Source organism: Lytechinus pictus, chromosome 7 (genome assembly GCF_037042905.1).
Source record: "Lytechinus pictus isolate F3 Inbred chromosome 7, Lp3.0, whole genome shotgun sequence".
NCBI classification, from domain to species: domain Eukaryota; kingdom Metazoa; phylum Echinodermata; class Echinoidea; order Temnopleuroida; family Toxopneustidae; genus Lytechinus; species Lytechinus pictus.
The window spans coordinates 1,741,540-1,759,493 of NC_087251.1; the positions used below are offsets into that span (position 1 = coordinate 1,741,540).

General features: G+C 36.6%; 1 protein-coding gene and 1 long non-coding RNA gene across 3 annotated transcripts; both read left to right on the forward strand.

Annotated features, from left to right (window-relative positions):
* Nucleotides 1–391: 391 nt before the first annotated feature.
* LOC129260391 (uncharacterized) lies at nt 392–4,693 on the forward strand. The gene is made up of 5 exons (XR_010294028.1): nt 392–602; nt 1,162–1,344; nt 2,000–2,117; nt 2,535–2,649; nt 4,342–4,693. It is a non-coding gene; the product is annotated as an uncharacterized LOC129260391 (long non-coding RNA).
* A 5,903-nt stretch (nt 4,694–10,596) lies between these two features.
* Nucleotides 10,597–15,213, forward strand: LOC129265171 (transmembrane protein 187-like). Of its 2 annotated transcripts, none has more exons than XM_064101580.1 (2): nt 10,597–10,671; nt 11,924–15,213. In XM_064101580.1, the coding sequence occupies exon 2, from the start codon at nt 11,948–11,950 to the stop codon at nt 12,776–12,778; it is 831 nt and encodes a 276-aa protein (XP_063957650.1). In that variant the 5' UTR covers nt 10,597–10,671; nt 11,924–11,947; the 3' UTR covers nt 12,779–15,213. The 2 variants fall into 2 exon arrangements, with proteins under 2 accessions (XP_063957650.1, XP_063957649.1); XM_064101579.1 differs by having other exon boundaries at nt 10,618–10,667.
* Nucleotides 15,214–17,954: the final 2,741 nt, after the last annotated feature.

A 17,954-nucleotide genomic window follows, 5' to 3' on the forward strand; every position in this document is an offset into this window, starting at 1 on the left:
CATATTTATTGCTAGTTTACAACCTTGCCATGTTAAGCAAGGCTATCTTTATCTTTCAAATAAAAAGAAAATAAATAAAATAGAAATAAAGAACAAATATTAAGCTAATTCATTCTTAAACTTTCAAAGAAAAAAAAAAGCTCCAAAAGCAGAGGCAAAAATCGTCATTTCTTGACTGGTTGCCAACCAAAACCAAACAAGAAGAAATTTGTATGTTAATTAAGAAGTTCGTATTTCTATTTTAAAACTTCTTTCTTGCTTTAGACCCCCCCCCCCCCCTTCGTTATTCCTGACTCAGCAGATCTTCCTTCAATCACCGGGCGCGGGCGGGCCTGCGCATGCGCACTGAGTGCCACTGATCGCTATCGTCCGTATAATTATGCAAATTAACCAGCGCCGCCAAAACGCAAACCGCCAATCTAATTTGAATTTGAAAGAGCCATCTTCGCCTCGCCGTTAATTTGCACCGCACTTTTATCGAGTGCTAGTGCGATAAAGAAGGGTAAAGAAGGCCGTTTTAATAATAATTCAACCACTGAAATCACACGGACCAGATTTGGACAATGACTTGAAAGCTAAGACATTCGCAGTAGGCTCTACAGGTAAGTTAACAATTTTCTTTTCGTAGTTTGTTAAATGGCGCGGCTCGCAGCTAGCTGCGGGGCTAGCTGTAACGTTAGAGTTCGTCAGGACATCCTGTTACTGCCCCTCAGCGCTGCCTGCCGGCCGCGACTAGCCGGGCGTGGATGTGTGGCTGCCATGCCGGTGCAAGTCTGCGCACATACATCATATTGACCTTACGATTTGTGTTAAGATTTAACATGAATTTCTTTTTATTTCACAAAATCTTTCAGTTGATATTGTTCCATATATTGTTATAAGTAAATGAGAGAGATATGTGATCGAATGTGAAACCGATTTTCTTGGTCTTGGAAAAAATCTGAGACTCAGCCAGTTATGATTTTCAATTTCAGATTTAACATTATGATAGTGGCCAGCGCCTCGTGTCTGCGCACCAATCACTATACACACGATTTGAGGATTTTGATGAGATTTTGAAATGCCGAAAATCGAAATTCATTATTTTTTCCACCATTTTAAGAGTCTGATTTTTTCATGAATAGGCCTAGCTGTTTATCACTTTTTGACTGTGTATTTCAGGAGAGAGGGAGACCCAAAACCACCTGGAGTCATACTGAGCCTCGAGGAGGAGATGAAGTCAGTGAACATGACCTGGGGTACCGGTAGTTTCCAGAAGAAGGCCCAGCTCAAAACCGCCAGGACTCGGGAGTGGAGATCCGAATACTTCGTTGCTGCCCTCCATATGAGGAGGCTGTAAGTTAGGTAATTCAGATGTCAAGTTTTCTTTTGGGGTCTTTGTGTATCCTCTATTATGAGAATTATGGAAAAGAGATGGTGATTTAATGGTTTTAAAGATGTAAAATATGAAATTCTAGCACTTTTTTTAGGCCTAATATGAGTTCGGACACCCTACTTATAATTTTTTTTTGAGGAGCGCGATATTTTTGTACATGACCCAAGCCTAGTTTCACCACAGATTAATTAATAGCTACACAGCTGTTGCATTTACAATTTTAATAACAATCTACAACAATTGAGCATTTTATAAAATTGAGTGTGTCTAGGAAAGCAAATTCGGAGGCATAAGGAGAGCCATTTATTGAGCTCCATGGAATTATAAACATGAAGGACTGATCTCTGCGACATCGATTTCAGAAGTATTCCCAAGACCAAGTGAACTTACTCATTTTTTTAATAAATATGATGATGTGCTGTTTATCATTATAGTTGAATCATTGATTCACAATCCCATGTATTTTTCTTAATGTGCAAATGGAATTTTACAACACTCTGTAGTAACCCTTGCCCGCCTTAGGTGTAGACATGTATTGCTATTCACTGTAATATAGACGTATTTTTATTCACTGTTCACTGTACTGATTATTTTTCTCTCCATTGTTTTAAAAAAATTATTCAGATACATCGCATCTACCAGCAAAGAACGTGTGCCAGTACAGGGAAGGAATGTACCTGTCGCACGTGAACTCTTCAGAGGCAGTGAGGACAACAAGATCTGCAAGCAAGTGATCCTTTTTGTAAGAAAATTTCCAATTTGTACATTTCACAATTAATTTTTTTTAAAGCCTTTGTACACATTTAGAGTATCAAGGCTTACAATATGTAAAAATTAAATGTTTGCCCAAAAATCATTATGGGAAAGGTGGATTTCCAAGGAAAAATCAAATCTATCTTTGTTTACACAGTTGTACGAGCAACCTTATAGGAGGCTTGTCTAGGCTCCGTGATGAAAATACAATGTAAAAATTGATTCACAATCCCATGTATTTTTCTTAAAGTGCAAATGGAATTTTACAACACTCTGTAGTAACCCTTGCCCGCCTTAGGTGTAGACATGTATTGCTATTCACTGTAATATATACGTATTTGTTATTCGCTGTTGTTCACTGTACTGATTATTTTTCTCTCCATTGTTTTTGAAAAAAATTCTTCAGATACATCGCATCTACCAGCAAAGAATGTGTGCCAGTAGAGGAAAGGAATGTACCTGTCGCACGTGAACTCTTCAGAGGCAGTGAGGACAAGATCTGCAAGCAAGTGATCCTTTTTGTAAGAAAATTTCCAATTTGTACATTTTACAATTAATTTTTTTTTAAGCCTTTGTACACATTTAGAGTATCAAGGCTTACAAAATGTAAAAAAATTAATGTTTGCCCAAAAATCATTATGGGAAAGGTGGATTTCCGAGGGAAATCTATCTTTGTTTACACAGTTGTACGAGCAACCTTATAGGAGGCTTGTCTAGGCTCCGTGATGAAAATACAATGTAAAAATGATAAAATTATCTTCATGGAGTCCTCTAGGCTAGCCAGTGACATGGGCCCAGGCCCATCAATTTTAATTCATGCTTTTGCATAACCAAATGGCGTGAATTTGGAACTGGAAGTATAATTTCAGATTGACCTCCGAAATGAAACGTGCACAATTAGTCTGAACTAAAATAACATTTCCTGAATTTTTTCTTAAATCTGGAGGCTGAAGTATTTTTTTATCTTTGAAATTAAATTGGTTCTCGTTGTTTTTTACCTCTGACTTACCAGTATGTGTGGGGGTACCGTAGAAGTAGAATTAAAGGGATGGTCCAGGCTGGAAACATATCTCAATAAATAGAGTAAAATTCACAGAGCAAAATGCTGAAAACTTGATCAAAATTTGATAATTAATTAAGGTTTTGAATTTTAAAGATTTGCATTATTCCGGTGAAATAGTTCTAGGCATGTCTTTATGAATATTCATTAGGTTGGCTGATGATGTCATATCCCAATTGCCCTTTTGTATTTTATTATATGAGATTAGGTTTATTAAGATATTTTTAACCAAGAACTATTGACAATTGGATTGACAACTGATTAGGTGCATTAGTTATTGACGCAACTTATTTCATTACAATGGAGACGCATCATTTACACATGTATGAAAAAATCAAACATTTATGATTTCATCTAGTAACATAAAAAAAAGGAAAGTGGAGATGTGACATCAGCCCACCTAATGAATATTCATGACGAAGTGCATACAACTGTTTTCACAAAATATTGATAAACTTTAAAATTCAATAACTTCTTGTTATCCTATTTTGATGAAATTTTCATCATTTTGCTCTGTGAATTTTACTCAAGTATTATTTAGATGTAAATATTTTCGGCCCGGACCATCCCTTTAATCCTCTGATAAAATTTTGTATTTCATTTTTTTTTTTTGCTTTGTCTTGCGTTTTTAAACATGTTCTGGGAACTGCTTTTTGAAAGTTGTCAGCATTAACAAGTTGTCTTTTTCCGACAGTTACCATAGTAACAGTCAGAGGCCAGTGCTTCTCAGCCAATCAAAAGCAATGATTTCACTGAAATAGTCGGCACTGACAATCATGAAATACCCATCAGATGTTAGCAGATAATGTGCAACATAGACTCCTAGATACATATATGCAAACATACATAGTCTAAGTCTTTATTATTAAAATAAATGTATAGGTATAAGGTCGAGGCAATTTTATCTCTGCGATGTCAATTTCAGAAGTATTCCCAAGACCATGTGAACTTACTATACATGTTGTAATAAAAATGATGATGTGCTGTCTATCATTTATAATTGAATCATTGAAATATGGAACTTAGAGAAGTTTCACTATCCCATGTATTTTCTTTATGTGCAGATATAATTTTACACCACTGAAATTTTGTATTACGGTATTCACTGTACTTATTATTTTTCATTCCATTGGTTTTTTTTTCTAATCTTCAGATACATCGCATCTACCAGCAAAGATCAAGTGCCACTACAGGAAAGGAAGGTACCTGTTTCACGTTTCCTCTTCAGAGCCAGTGAGGGCCCCAAGATCTCAATAAATAATAATTAAAAAAAGACTCCTTTATCATTCCTTTAAAAATAGTACATATTATTTATTGAAGGTAAATGCTTAGATGCATTATATTCAAATTTTGTCTCCAAGCTAGCATGTAAAAATTGGATTGACTACATATTTACTGTGTAAGTTAATGATCTTTGTTGACACATAATACAAGAATTATACACAGCATGTTACAGTTTGTAACATAATTTTCTTTCATTAAATTCCTAGTTTAAATACCATATAGATGTTTTTTGTGACTTTTGTCATTCTCTGATGTTTTTTGGTACAGATTTCAAGAGACTGAGGGATTGATTTACCAGAGCAAGTTTACAGTCCAATCCTGTTATATTGTGCATGTGGAAATTAACAAGGTTTCAATACAATGCTACAAATTTACCTTGATTCATTTCATCAGTCCTATGTGCAAGGATAATTATTTCACTTGTCCATGCACATTGTTATAACAGGAGTGGACATTCAATGTAAAGATTATTGAAGATAATTTATAATTGAAATAACCGCCTGAGAGGGGGGGGGGGTGTGTTGGTACCAATATTATAATGTGTGTGTGCGCAAGGAAAACGAAGGAGTGATTATATGAGAAGAGTAAAAGATCGGGAATGTACATATCCACATGATTCATTTTTGTTTATGCTATACATTGCAGGGTGTTTCTAACTGGTACCACTTGACAATTTATGTTTCCAACTGGTCCTAACTGGTGCTTCCAACTTGTTCTAACTGGCACCAGTTGACAACTGGTGTTTCCAACTGGTTTTAACTGGCACCAGTTGACAACTCATGTTTCCAACTGGTCCTAACTGGCACCAGTTGACAATTGGTGTTTCCAACTGGTTTTAACTGGCACCAGTTGACACCTCATGTTTCCAACTGGTCCTAACTGGCACCAGTTGACAATTTGTGTTTCCAACTGGTTTTAACTGGCACCAGTTGACAACTCATGTTTCCAACTGGTCCTAACTGGCACCAGTTTACAATTGGTGTTTCCAACTGGTTTTAACTGGCACCAGTTGACAACTCATGTTTCCAACTGGTCCTAACTGGTACCAGTTAGGACCAGTTGTCAACTGGTACCAGTTGCTAACTGGTACCAGTTAGGACCAGTTGCCAACTGGTATTTCCAACTGGTACCAGTTACAATTTGTCAACTGGATTCCAGTTGAATCCAGTTGATTCCAGTATTCCAATTTCCATATTGAATCCAGTTCGCTAACTGGAATCAACTGGTACCAGTACCAGTTGGATGAACTGGTCCTTAACTGGTTTTTTGACCTGGGTTGATTGTATTTCCTCTAGTTGTCATTTTTAAATCACTGAAATAAAGGTGTCCCACAATTGGATACACCGCCATACAAAAGTCAGGATGTAGTACATTGCTAAGGAAATATCTTGGGTTCTCATCTGCAGTGCATACTTGCTTTTCGCCATAGTGTTATGTTGTATGCCGCCCACTTGCGGCCTATGTTTTATAGGCATGTTATTATTGTTCATTCGGGTCGAGTATTCGCCCCTTCCGGCCGGCAGCTTGCGTTGCGTGAGTATGTTGAATAAATGCTTAAACATTATTCCATTGTGACTGGTTGTCCATCTTTGTAGTAGTCTCTTAATAATGGCGTGGTGGCAGCTACGGAATTTCGTACTCACCATTGATTTCTTTTGCGATGGACTTTATGCGTTTTCTTGCAGCCAGTCGGTCGACAAATCCGTTGTCGTGATAGGTGGTTTAAACCGTTTATGTTTGCTCGCACTGCCGTAGTCCCACTTATAGCCCATATCGATGGCTTTTCCCTGTCCCTTTCCGAGGCGGAGGTCACAACCTCGTCTCCAGCAGGCCCAAGATAAAGGGCGTTTTAATCAACAGTTACATTTTGATCATTCTTATATTGATGGTACTTATTATAATCAAGAGTTAGAGTCAATTCAAATCAATGGAAATGAGAGAAATGAATATGTGACCGAGAGTAATTTGAGTGTCAGTCTTGATGATAATGATTGTGATGATGATTTTGATGATGGTAGTTTAATGGGGGCTCCATACCAACCTCATCCCCTGAAGATAAGGGTAGTGCATGCTACCATATCTAGTCGTGTCAGTTCAAGTAGACCTAGAGCTTGCAGCCCTGATAAATCTGATATAGAGTTTGAGTCAATTCAAATCAATGGAAATGAGATGAATGGATATGTGACCGAGAGTGATTCAAGTATCGGTTATAATGATGATGATCTGTATGATGATTTTGATGATAATCCAATCGGGGATCCACACCAACCTCATCCCCAGACAATAAGGGCACTGCACACTACCATAACTAGCCATGTTAGTTCACACAGATCTTCTAGTAGTGCAATTACTTTTGGCTCTAGTAAACCTGATTGTAAATGTGATGATAGAATTAGCCATAGGTGTTGCCCTTTATGCCTTGCAGCTAGTCGTTCTGATTTCCAACATCATATTAGCGATTGTCCGTTTCTGCCGGAACATGAACAAAGAATGATTGCATGCGCTCGCCGGGCAATGTCGATACGCTATTGTCCAGACCAATCACGTAGCTCGAGTACTTATGATAGTCTTGATCATGATCTCATGTATTCTGAGTTTGACACTGACAGTGACTTATCGGATGATGACATTGTTGAAGATTGTTACGATCTTGGTAGTGCTTTAGGTTCAAGTCCAAACTTGACTGCTAGGGTTTCTTTGGAACCCCTGCTTGGTACTTTTGGTTGCTTCGAGGACCTACATGAGTTAGGCAGGTCACCACATATTCAGGGAGAAGATTTCTGCAGTGATGCGAGTGGCTCATCAGAGTTAGATGATGTTCACAACAGGGTCTGCGATCTTCCGCCACAGTCTCCAGTGGCCAGATTCTCTGAGTTGCCTAGTAAGGCTACGTCTCCACACGTTGATGTTTTCCATGGCTCAAAGTGTGTCCGAGTATACCTGGTTAGCGGTTCCTCGGTGAATCTAATCTGTTCCTCACTTGTTAGAAATCTTGGAGGTCTTATACTAGACACATATTGTTCTGTTACACAAAAACCGTCCTTTCCTGGTAATATTGTTGGGACCACATCTCTCACTTTTACGAGAGAAGACCAGGTCTTTCTCTTTGAAGGCTTTGTTGTAGACTCCTCAGATGTAACAATACACGCTGGCATTCCGTTCATTGCACGTCATGATATCACTATCCGTCCTGCAAGACACTGTATCGTACTCGGTGATGGACCCTCGTATACCTATGGTCCCGAGCGTACCGCACGCGCAGACAGTAAAAACTGTGTTCCACTCGTCTCCGCTAAGTTAGACAGATCGCCTCCGGTACCGCTCAGCGTCCGCGCAAATGTCTCACCTTGCTCGTTTGACAGTGTAAGATCTGCACCAACTCAATCACCTGGCGCAGACAGCTTGTCCGTGGACCAGCCCACCCGACATCTTGACCCTGATGCTGCATGTCAGCATAGGCAGATTGAACTGGCTTCAACTCCTAGCCAACAAGTATCCAGCATCACTCTTATCGACGTCAAGGTTGATTGCCCTAGGCCTGTTCATCTTGCTAACAAGCAATCTTCAGAAAGTCGCCAGCTAACCCCAGACACGTCAACTTATCAGCTTGCTGACAACTCGCTTGGACTCAACTGCAATAGCAGTGCCACTCCTCTCCTGCACAGTAGACCCTCCTCTCTTCCCTATTCCATCCCGGTTGAGGACCCTCCTGGTCGTCCTCCAGATTCTGTCAGTAGAGCGCTGTCCTGCCCTCTTCACCTATCTGATCCACCTGACGGTCAACCTTTCTCGGATAGGCCTTGTAGTCGACATCTTCCCAACAGCTTTCCCACTTCTCAGTTTGACAGAGGAGAGAATAACAACGATGATGATGAGGCCACTGTGTACTCCCTCATTGGTGGTTCCACTGATGTCCCTCGTGCAACAAAGGTCATAGATCCTCCTGGCCCCCTGCCAGGTGCTCCCGATAGACATGATGTATTTGACGTTGTCTCCCCAAGCGATGCATCTCGTTACCCCTCTGATGTCACTTCCCGTGATCATCCTCTATGGGCCTTCGCGTCTCCAATCTCACACAGAGCACCTAGTGCAGAGCTTCGTCCCGTCCACTTCACATGTTTATTCGTAGGGCTCCATTCTGGCCGCCCACCGGACATTAACTCTATGCCCCTGAGCTTATGAGTCCCACCTACAGCCTTGGCCCTGAGTGCTTTCCTCCACAACATTGAAAATGTGAACTTTCTATATAGAGACTGAATTTTTGGCTTAACATCTTTATTGTAGACTATAGACACCAGATGGACATTTATTGCATTACTTTCCTTTTTCTGCCTTTTGTGAGTTTAATGTTTTATATGTATTCTGTATTTGTGTCCATTTGTGTCATTAAAGTTTGTTTATTTCTGTCTTTAAAGATTGTTCATGATGTGCGTAAAAGAATTTTGTACTTTTGCCATTTACTTTGATGCTTTTCCTTCTTGTTCGCGCTTTTATTTAGTGCTGGACTGGTGTGCGCTGTGTGTGGGTGAATTTGATGAATGAGGTGATTGTGTTCCTACATTTGTATTCTTTATTGGAAAGCCAAGAGTGAGATATTAAGAATAATTTATATTATTTTTGTATGTCTTTTAGTTTGTTTGCATCTGTGTTTGTGGAACATCATTTGTTTTAGATGATTGCATGTACAGTCCTACATGCTGCAGGTAGCTTTATTGTTTATGTATTTCAGTTGTTTCACTCTTAGCGAGATGAGAGGGTACCCAATGTACTTTAAGTTATATGTTTATGTTATTTATATGAACAGTTTTATTGTGTCTAATTATGTTCATGATAAGTAATGCTTTATATTACTGGGTGTGTTGGTTCCCCTTTATTTGTCACACCCTCCTCATACTTTTTTTGCTTATATGTGCACTTATAGTTAACGTTATATAATGAATGTGCGAACAGTTGTTTATCCTTTGTAGTGTATATTATAAACACTATTGAATAGTGGGAGGTGGAATAGTGATAAGAAGTTGCTATTTTGACAGTTAAGAAAGGAGATGAATGTTATAAAAGGCGCTGATTTTGTTTGGATTCATGATTTTGCTATTGTATATGACAACATATATGCATGAAATTTCTTTATTTCGTTATATTGTTGGATATATATATTTTAAGCCAAACTTAGAACCAGTTATTTTGTTGGGGTACATACATTGAGTGTATTATATTAGGTTATACCAGTTACTTGATTATTTCCCTTTTACTGATATAAGTGTATGTTTGTTAATTCCCTTCATATATTACTAGTTGAAGTATCAGTTATGCATGTCAACTGCCTTGCACCGATTTCTAATCAACTACATTTAATATGTGTGGAATATTTGTGAATTTGTTGAATGTGGCCCATTATGCGTGGATCGGTTGGTGTTTGCTGATTTTATTACACTACTTTATGAACGTGTTTTGGGATCATATTGGATTTTAGGTTATATGCTGTACATTGGTAGGGTTGTTGATTGCATAGCTTTTTATAATTTTTTTTTAAAACTTTATCATGCAGTGTATCCATGTGACACTTGTATATGCATTTACATGTATACCCTTACCATTTTAGGTTTATTTGCGAAATTGTCTTTGGTCATCAAACCAACAAATGGGGCAGGTTGAGAGTGTTATATGGATGTTTCGTTAAGATGTTTTGAGTTTAGGATTATGTAGCTACTTTTTCTATTTCATTACAGGAAGCATAGTGTATAAAGTTGTATCGTTTAATGTATCAGTTTATGGGCAGAAATCATTACCATTTGATTGGTTAACATGATATTCAAATCTATCAATATGTTTTGGGTTTATTGCTGCACTTACCCATGTAAACTTTGGATAGGATTAAGGTATCAGGAATAGTTAATTGTTGACTTTAATTTACCAAGTCAATTTACCTTACTATGATTGAAGGTCTGATGCGATAAGTTGGACTATGGTATTTAGCAAGTTTGATCTGTTTTACACTCCCGACATGTATGTCTTTTAAGTTAGTTTGTTTGTTGCTTATAGATTTCTTTTATTGTGAAAAAAAGAAAGAAGAAAAGTGGTTGCGCCATAGTGTTATGTTGTATGCCGCCCACTTGCGGCCTATGTTTTATAGGCATGTTATTATTGTTCATTCGGGTCGAGTATTCGCCCCTTCCGGCCGGCAGCTTGCGTTGCGTGAGTATGTTGAATAAATGCTTAAACATTATTCCATTGTGACTGGTTGTCCATCTTTGTAGTAGTCTCTTAATAATGGCGTTTAAAACATTGTGCTTTTTGTGTAAGTAAAAATCTAACGCCATTGTGCATTGCTGCCCTCTGTCGGGCAGGGTTGTATATGTTACACATGCGAATCGATGTCATCGGCCCTTATCCGGCCAGCTCTGTGTAGAGGTACAATGTCATTAAAATATAGACCATAAGATTATTGTGATTGACGTCTAATCATTTAATGGTTTAACAGTTAATTTTAGTTCCTTGCCCTTGGTCATGTTGGATGGGTGACACGAAAGACGGTCTTTGGAAAGACCCTTTCGTACAATTGTCCCCATGAATGATTGAAGGGCATCCACTGATCTATATCGATCTGTCACCCATGCCGTCAATACAATAAATAGATCAACTATAGATATGCCACTGTGACATTGCCATAAAAAACAATGTGTTTTCATGTCTGCACATCCACTATTAGTATTACCTACACATGATTCAGGCATTTTCAATGAAAGTGCTGTATTTTGAGGCCTTTAAGTTTAATTACCATGTTTACATGAGCTGAAAATGAAATTCAATATCATTTCACCACTTTAACTCAGATTTTCTTTCAACGTTAGCCTTCTTCAATGTCTTGCTTGTTGCATGTTCACTTTTTGCAGACTACATGTCTTTATATCTTTATATTACTGTTTATTATACTGCATCTACTGGAAAAATACTGTTGTTTCTGTAGTCTTCTTCAGTTTCAAAATTGCAATGATCTGCATATTGGCACTGAAGACTGCCACAGTGCCACCACACCATGTATGAGTTAAGATTGTAGTCTGCAAAAAGTGAACTTGAGATGAAAAATTGAAACATGAATTTCTTTTTTTTAGAATTCTTCAAACACATTAGTTGATGATCTGTGCTCTTTCATTTCATCAAATTTTAAACCTTGGCGTGTCATTTTAAGTTTGAAAAAAAAGAATAAACATTGTAGCTACTAGCTACAGTAGCTACCTGTAGTTATTCATCATACATGTATGCCTTGTTCCATGAATGAATTTTCCCCCTATTTTTCCAAAGAGTAGAATAATGTAAGATTGTGTGATCCATTTCTGAATTTCTACCAAAAGCCTTTAGGGGATAGCAGGCCTTTAACAGTATAGAAAATACAAAATGCAAATGATGATAAAAAATACTCACTGCACCATTTTGTTTATTTCTTTCTGTAGGTATAATCGAGGCAAGCCTTCAACATGGCACCTTTCACCAATCCAGTATTGCAGTCATTCCTCAGTGTTGCAGTGCCCTTGGCAGTATTGGTCTTGATCGTTCACTCTGGGTTATTCGACAGTATAAAAGTGGAGAAGGGTTATGACAATTATGCCGAGCCAGCAGATTCTAAGCTCGGTCCGATACCCTTCCCCAGCTGCATTAAAATGCCAGCAAATGCCTTGGTGAATATTGGATACATGCTTGTTGCTATCTACTGGGGAATCTATATATTTATTTCCAATAACCAACTGACATCAATTCAGAATATGGATGCATATTTGATGTATGTTCTGGTGTGGATGATGTTTCTTTACGCTCCTGTCCAATTTGCAAGGATCATTACTCAGAAGCAAGAGTGGGCCATTCTGGATCAGTGGGTGACATTACCTATATTTGCATGGGTGATGGTGACATGCAAGACATTATTGACTGATTGGCAACCCAAATTTGTGGTGCTCACAATCTTGGCATCCCTCATGAGCTACAATCTTGTGTTTACAATGGAGCAGGGTTTTGATATTGCTCTACTACCCCATATTGTGTATGCTGTCTCTGCCAGTTGGGACCTCTGTTCAAAATACACACCTCCAGGCTACAGAAGGGACTTTGGTATGGCTGTATTGATGTGCGCTGGCTTTGTAGTCCTGAAAGTGTGTGACTTTCATCTTGCTCAGTTTTGGATTTTTCAAGAGCTCACTGGTCATTTTTGGTCAAAGATCTGTGATGCTCTTCAGGCCTACTTTGCTTTGCAAGTGCTCTTCAAAGTTAGTCTTATCAGGGGGGCAAGAAATCTAGCTAAAAAGTTGTTTTGAGAAGTATATGTTGACTTGTGCCATAACAAAATTGAATAGACAATTAAAGACAAAGGCAATAAATCCAATAAATAATATACTATTAAATAGTAGATCATGATCCAAAATTATTCAGAACTAGACCATCATTGACATATGCCCTTTTAGTATATTTTTACTATATAAAAATTAGCCTAGCTGGTTTTTTTTTTAAACTCCATGTGCCATGTTTTAAAAAAGGTGTTAGTTATAGGTGATTATCAAAAAGGATTATCAAGATTTAGGCCTTCATGGGATATGATTTGAATGTGTGATTGATGTTTTTTGTGAGTGTTGTTTATACATTTAACATGTGGGTTCCATCATTTGCACATAGACATATAAAGAGAATTCTAGAAATATCTTTGATAATGCGTTGACAAATCATTTGAAGATAATCTCATCATTTTTGTAGATTCTAAAGATATTGTGTTATATATAGAATTGAAAAAAAAATGTCTTGAAAATGTAATTCCCATTACATTCCTACATTCCAAGTCAATAATGAATTACAGATTTGCATTCCATTTAATCCACCACTTGCCTGAGAATCTATCAAAGAATAATGTGATATTGTGTACATCAAAATAATAGTGTACATGTAGTTTGGTGACACAGGATGCAGTTGTCATTTTGAAGTGATATTTATACTGCAATGCTCTTGTTGATCAGTATTTTCCCTTTATTATGATGCACCTACAACCCCACTGTTCATTCACTATTATAGTTAGTGAAATGTTATTTTAAATTTCCAGTTCATGAGTTGCAGCTTGCATGTACGTGTGATATGTAGGTAACCCCCCCCCCCAAAAAAAAAAGGGAAAAAAAAGATAATAATACTGTGCACTGCAGTGTGTTATTGTGACAATTAAAGTATATTATGATTAAATAATGATTACTGGAATTATATAGCACCTTTTGCAGAGGATACAAACCACATCTATTACAATTATTTATTATTACCATGGATTTTAGACCAAGCTGCCAGTTCCAGCGATTGGTGCATTCAAGGAATAAATCCTACCCATTCACTACACCTTGGTTGAGTGCTGCACAGTGTGGATCAATTTATTGCTAAAGGGAAACCTGACATAGCTGGGATTCAAACCCAGGGCTTTAATGTTTTAAAGGTGATAATTTACAATTACATAGCTAACAGTGTGGTTTTCATAAATTTGAGATATACCATATTTAACTGATATTGTGACTGAGATAGGAAATGCTTATATTTGATTTTTCAGTTCCCATACTCAGACAAAATAATTGGTAGGCTTAACAAAAACATTTTGAGCATAACAACTTGTCAGTGTTTCTGAACTTCAATTCTGTGTCCAAATACAATTTGATCCATCAAGCCACATATGAGTGATCTGATCATGCACTTATGGCTTTTTTTTTTGGGTTAAAAGGTTAATGTTTAACCATGTTCAGAGTTATTTTTTAAAGCATTTTAGCTGTTTATGCTCATTGAATATTGATATTAGAATTATCTCTTTATAGTTATACATATACAACAATTGACAGCATTTTTGGTAGCTTCATGTTAGTCTTATTGGATAAAAAATAGAATCTAGATTGATTCAGCAATTCTGAATTCAAGAAAGCTGAACATTAATTTGAGCAGTTTGAACTGACCTTAAAAAAAATTATTATATAAGTGTAATGTAGGCCTACTGTAGTTGCATAATATGAATATCATACACTGTAGTTAAATTTGTACTTCCACAGGATGATTTTACTTTATCCTGGCTGAATGTGTCTTTCTCTTCTACTTTGAAAGAAGAATGTATTAATTTTAGACATACAGGTATTTATTGTATGGATTCAGATATATATTTTGTACTTTTGTAATATTTTATTATAAATTTCAAGAATTTACATGTATATATGTAAATACAATGTCAAAAATGTAAATTGACCTGTAATTTCATTATCTTTACTATCTTTGCTGTGTAAGTTTTGTTTATGTATTTATTGAAGTAAAGTGAGAATTGTAGAAGATAACACAAATATGAAAATATGAATTAAGTCACGATGTCATTATTGTAGTGTCAGTCAAATTATATTCTTGCAACCATCAATAATATCAATAGATGGATAGAGCTAAATAAGGCCAAATAAGTACTCCAAAAGGTCAAGCGCCCACAAAGTTCGATACTTTTTTCTATATATTGCTTGTGCATATACATTGTATATGCGTACATGAAGTACTTTACGCGTGGGTATGGCTCCGTGTGCTGTTAATTGTGTACTTGGACTCTTGGAATACTTTTCCTTTGCCTCAAGGTCGTGTGCGCGGCAGCGCACAACGAGCTCCATTCAGCTTATTAATATTGATGCTTGCAACCTACATGTTTGGATTACCAGAAAAGGAAGAAAGGATAGAAACAAACAATAAACAAAGAACATTAATTAAATGCATTTGTTTAAAATTGAATCCCCAAATGGATCAGATTAAAGTGAATGTACTATATGGACAGATCATTAATTGATTAATAAATGAATTAAGGAATAAAAAATGGATGAGGAATGAATGGATTAATGAAAAAAAATGGAAGTATTGAGGATAAGTGAATAGGTGGATATATGTAGATGAATAAATAAAGGAATAAATGCATGGATGAAGGAATTGATGAATGAATGAGTAATAAATTTAATGGACATATGAAGGAATGAATAAAAAAAAAGTTAAAGTAATCAATATTTAATGAAGGAATTACGTAATGAATGAATGAAAGACAAAAGTAAATGAATGGATGGGTGGGTGAGTGCAGGAATACATTGATGAAATGGAGGACTGAATGCAATATGGATAAATTTGTTGAATTTTTAGGTGGGACAGGGGCATTGCAATTTTATTTTTAAGGAAAAGAGACAAAACGGCTATAAGGTGACGCCATTTATTTCCCTAAATGGAGGTATACAATTACATATTAGTTGTGTATGCGAACAATCGATTTTAAACAGCCATTTGAAAAAGCTAGCAAGCAGAGTTTCATCAATTTGTAGTGCAAAGTATTTTGGGCAATATTACAGAGAACAAAACTGAAAAAAGTTACAACTATTGAATTCATTTTTTTTGTGCAATCCAAAGACAAAAAGGTTTCAAAATTTTAAGTGTCCCGACCCCCCCCCCCCAATCTAGATGGTTATGTAGATGATGATGGTGATGATGAGAATGAGGATATGATAATGATAATAATGATATAAGGATGGTAATAAAGATGATACTAATATGGACTCGATGACGATGACATTGACAATGAGGGATCAACAGGTGTGAGGAAGGATGAATTCCAAGAAGAATTTCATTTTTTAAAGTCAAGCAAGCAGAGAAATGGGAATAGATACACCCCCTCCCCCATCCATGGCCCCCAGCTTCGAATGTACTGGACAAGTACTGGAGTACAACAACAAAATAAGGATGGTAATAAAGATTCCTATTCACCTCAGAGGGAGGAAGTGCTTTGTGCGCTAATAACTATTCAACCCCGGGCTATTCAACAATGCAGCAACCAGCTGTAGATCTGGGGGATCAGATCGATGAGGAAGAAGAAGATAAAAAAACAAGGCACACCTAACGTTAGTTACCAAGAATGCATAATAGCATTTCCAAAATTTTTTTAAATATTTTTTTTAATCAAATTTTATTTCTTCCTCATTATATTTAGCATGTGAAATATACATTAATATACATTTCACTAACAATTTATAATCACAAATTAAGGGAATGAATCTTCTACAAATTCTAAAAATAAAACTAGTATGCGGAATCTAGGCTCCCTGGGATGAATACCATTAAAATCAAAATAATTTTGAGGAAGTTATAAAATTAAAAACACACACTCAGCCACGCTTCACCCCCCCCCCTCTCCCTTCACCTGATGAAGACTAAGAAGAGTGCATACAAAAAACACAAACAAAGAAAATAAAACCCAAAACAGAAAAAAAAAATCGATATCGATACCAGCCCTAATGCCTATCGATATTTTAAATTTTGCGGAGAACCAGCTGAGAACCCCTGCATGCATATGCGTTTCCGTTTTACACCCTGGCGAAGGCATTTCCCGGAAAAATAGCCACAAAGCGACCAGTGAAGAGTCTACGTCTACGTTTGTTTACATAATCAGCTGGGCGCGCGATCCAAAAGTCAGCACCGAAGATATCCCCAGAACATACGTGCAAATGCAGCTGAGCTTATAGACCAAAAGCTCAGTCTCTGTATTTGGTTGTTCCGCTGAACTATATACGTTGGCTTCATGATTTTGTTTTACTTTATCGCACATGATCGTTTATATGAATGAAAACGAATAATAGCTAAAATATTGAAAAATAAAACACATAAGTACCTTTTTTTCATATTATATCTATCCTTATATCTATCATATCTGTCTATCCACTATCTATGTTATAAATCAATCTATGGAACTACATGATATATCTATCTGTTAATTTGTCTATCTACTCTGTCTCTCTCATTCTCCATCTACCTATCTGTCTATCTATCTATCCATCTAACATCTATCTCTCAAATTCTCTATCTATCCATCTGTCTCTCTTTTATTTCTCTCTATCCATCTATTAATCAACTCATATGCAATATTAACACTGCTTCGACTTCCTTCGGGAGTCTATTTCCTCAGCTCTACTTTTCCCTTTTTTGTGCTCGATTCGATTCAATTACTACTTTATTTACTTCTTACCATTGTTAAATGTCTTGTATTGCATAATGAGTTTTTTTTCTGAAGGTTTCCTCCCGGGGTTGCCTCCTATTCTCTTTCAAATTCCACCTCTTGTTTTCCCTTCTCTTTGTCTTATCCCAATTTCTTTCCCTTCTCTCACCTCTTTCTTCTTAATCTTTCATTCCGCTTTTTTCTTCTTTGGTGACACTTTGTAGTACTTTTGGCCTTTTGTATTTATTTATGATACATTTCTTTTTCATCTGTATGAATTTGTATTGTATTTGATATTTATTTATAATGTTTACTTTACATTTTGTTATGATTCTATTTGTATGTAAACATTCACTTATTTCAGTCTTTGACTGCTTGTGATTGTATTTTGATAGTTTTTATTGCAATAAAATCCAATATATATATATATATATATATATATATATATATATATCTCATATTCTCTCTATCTATCCATCTGTCTG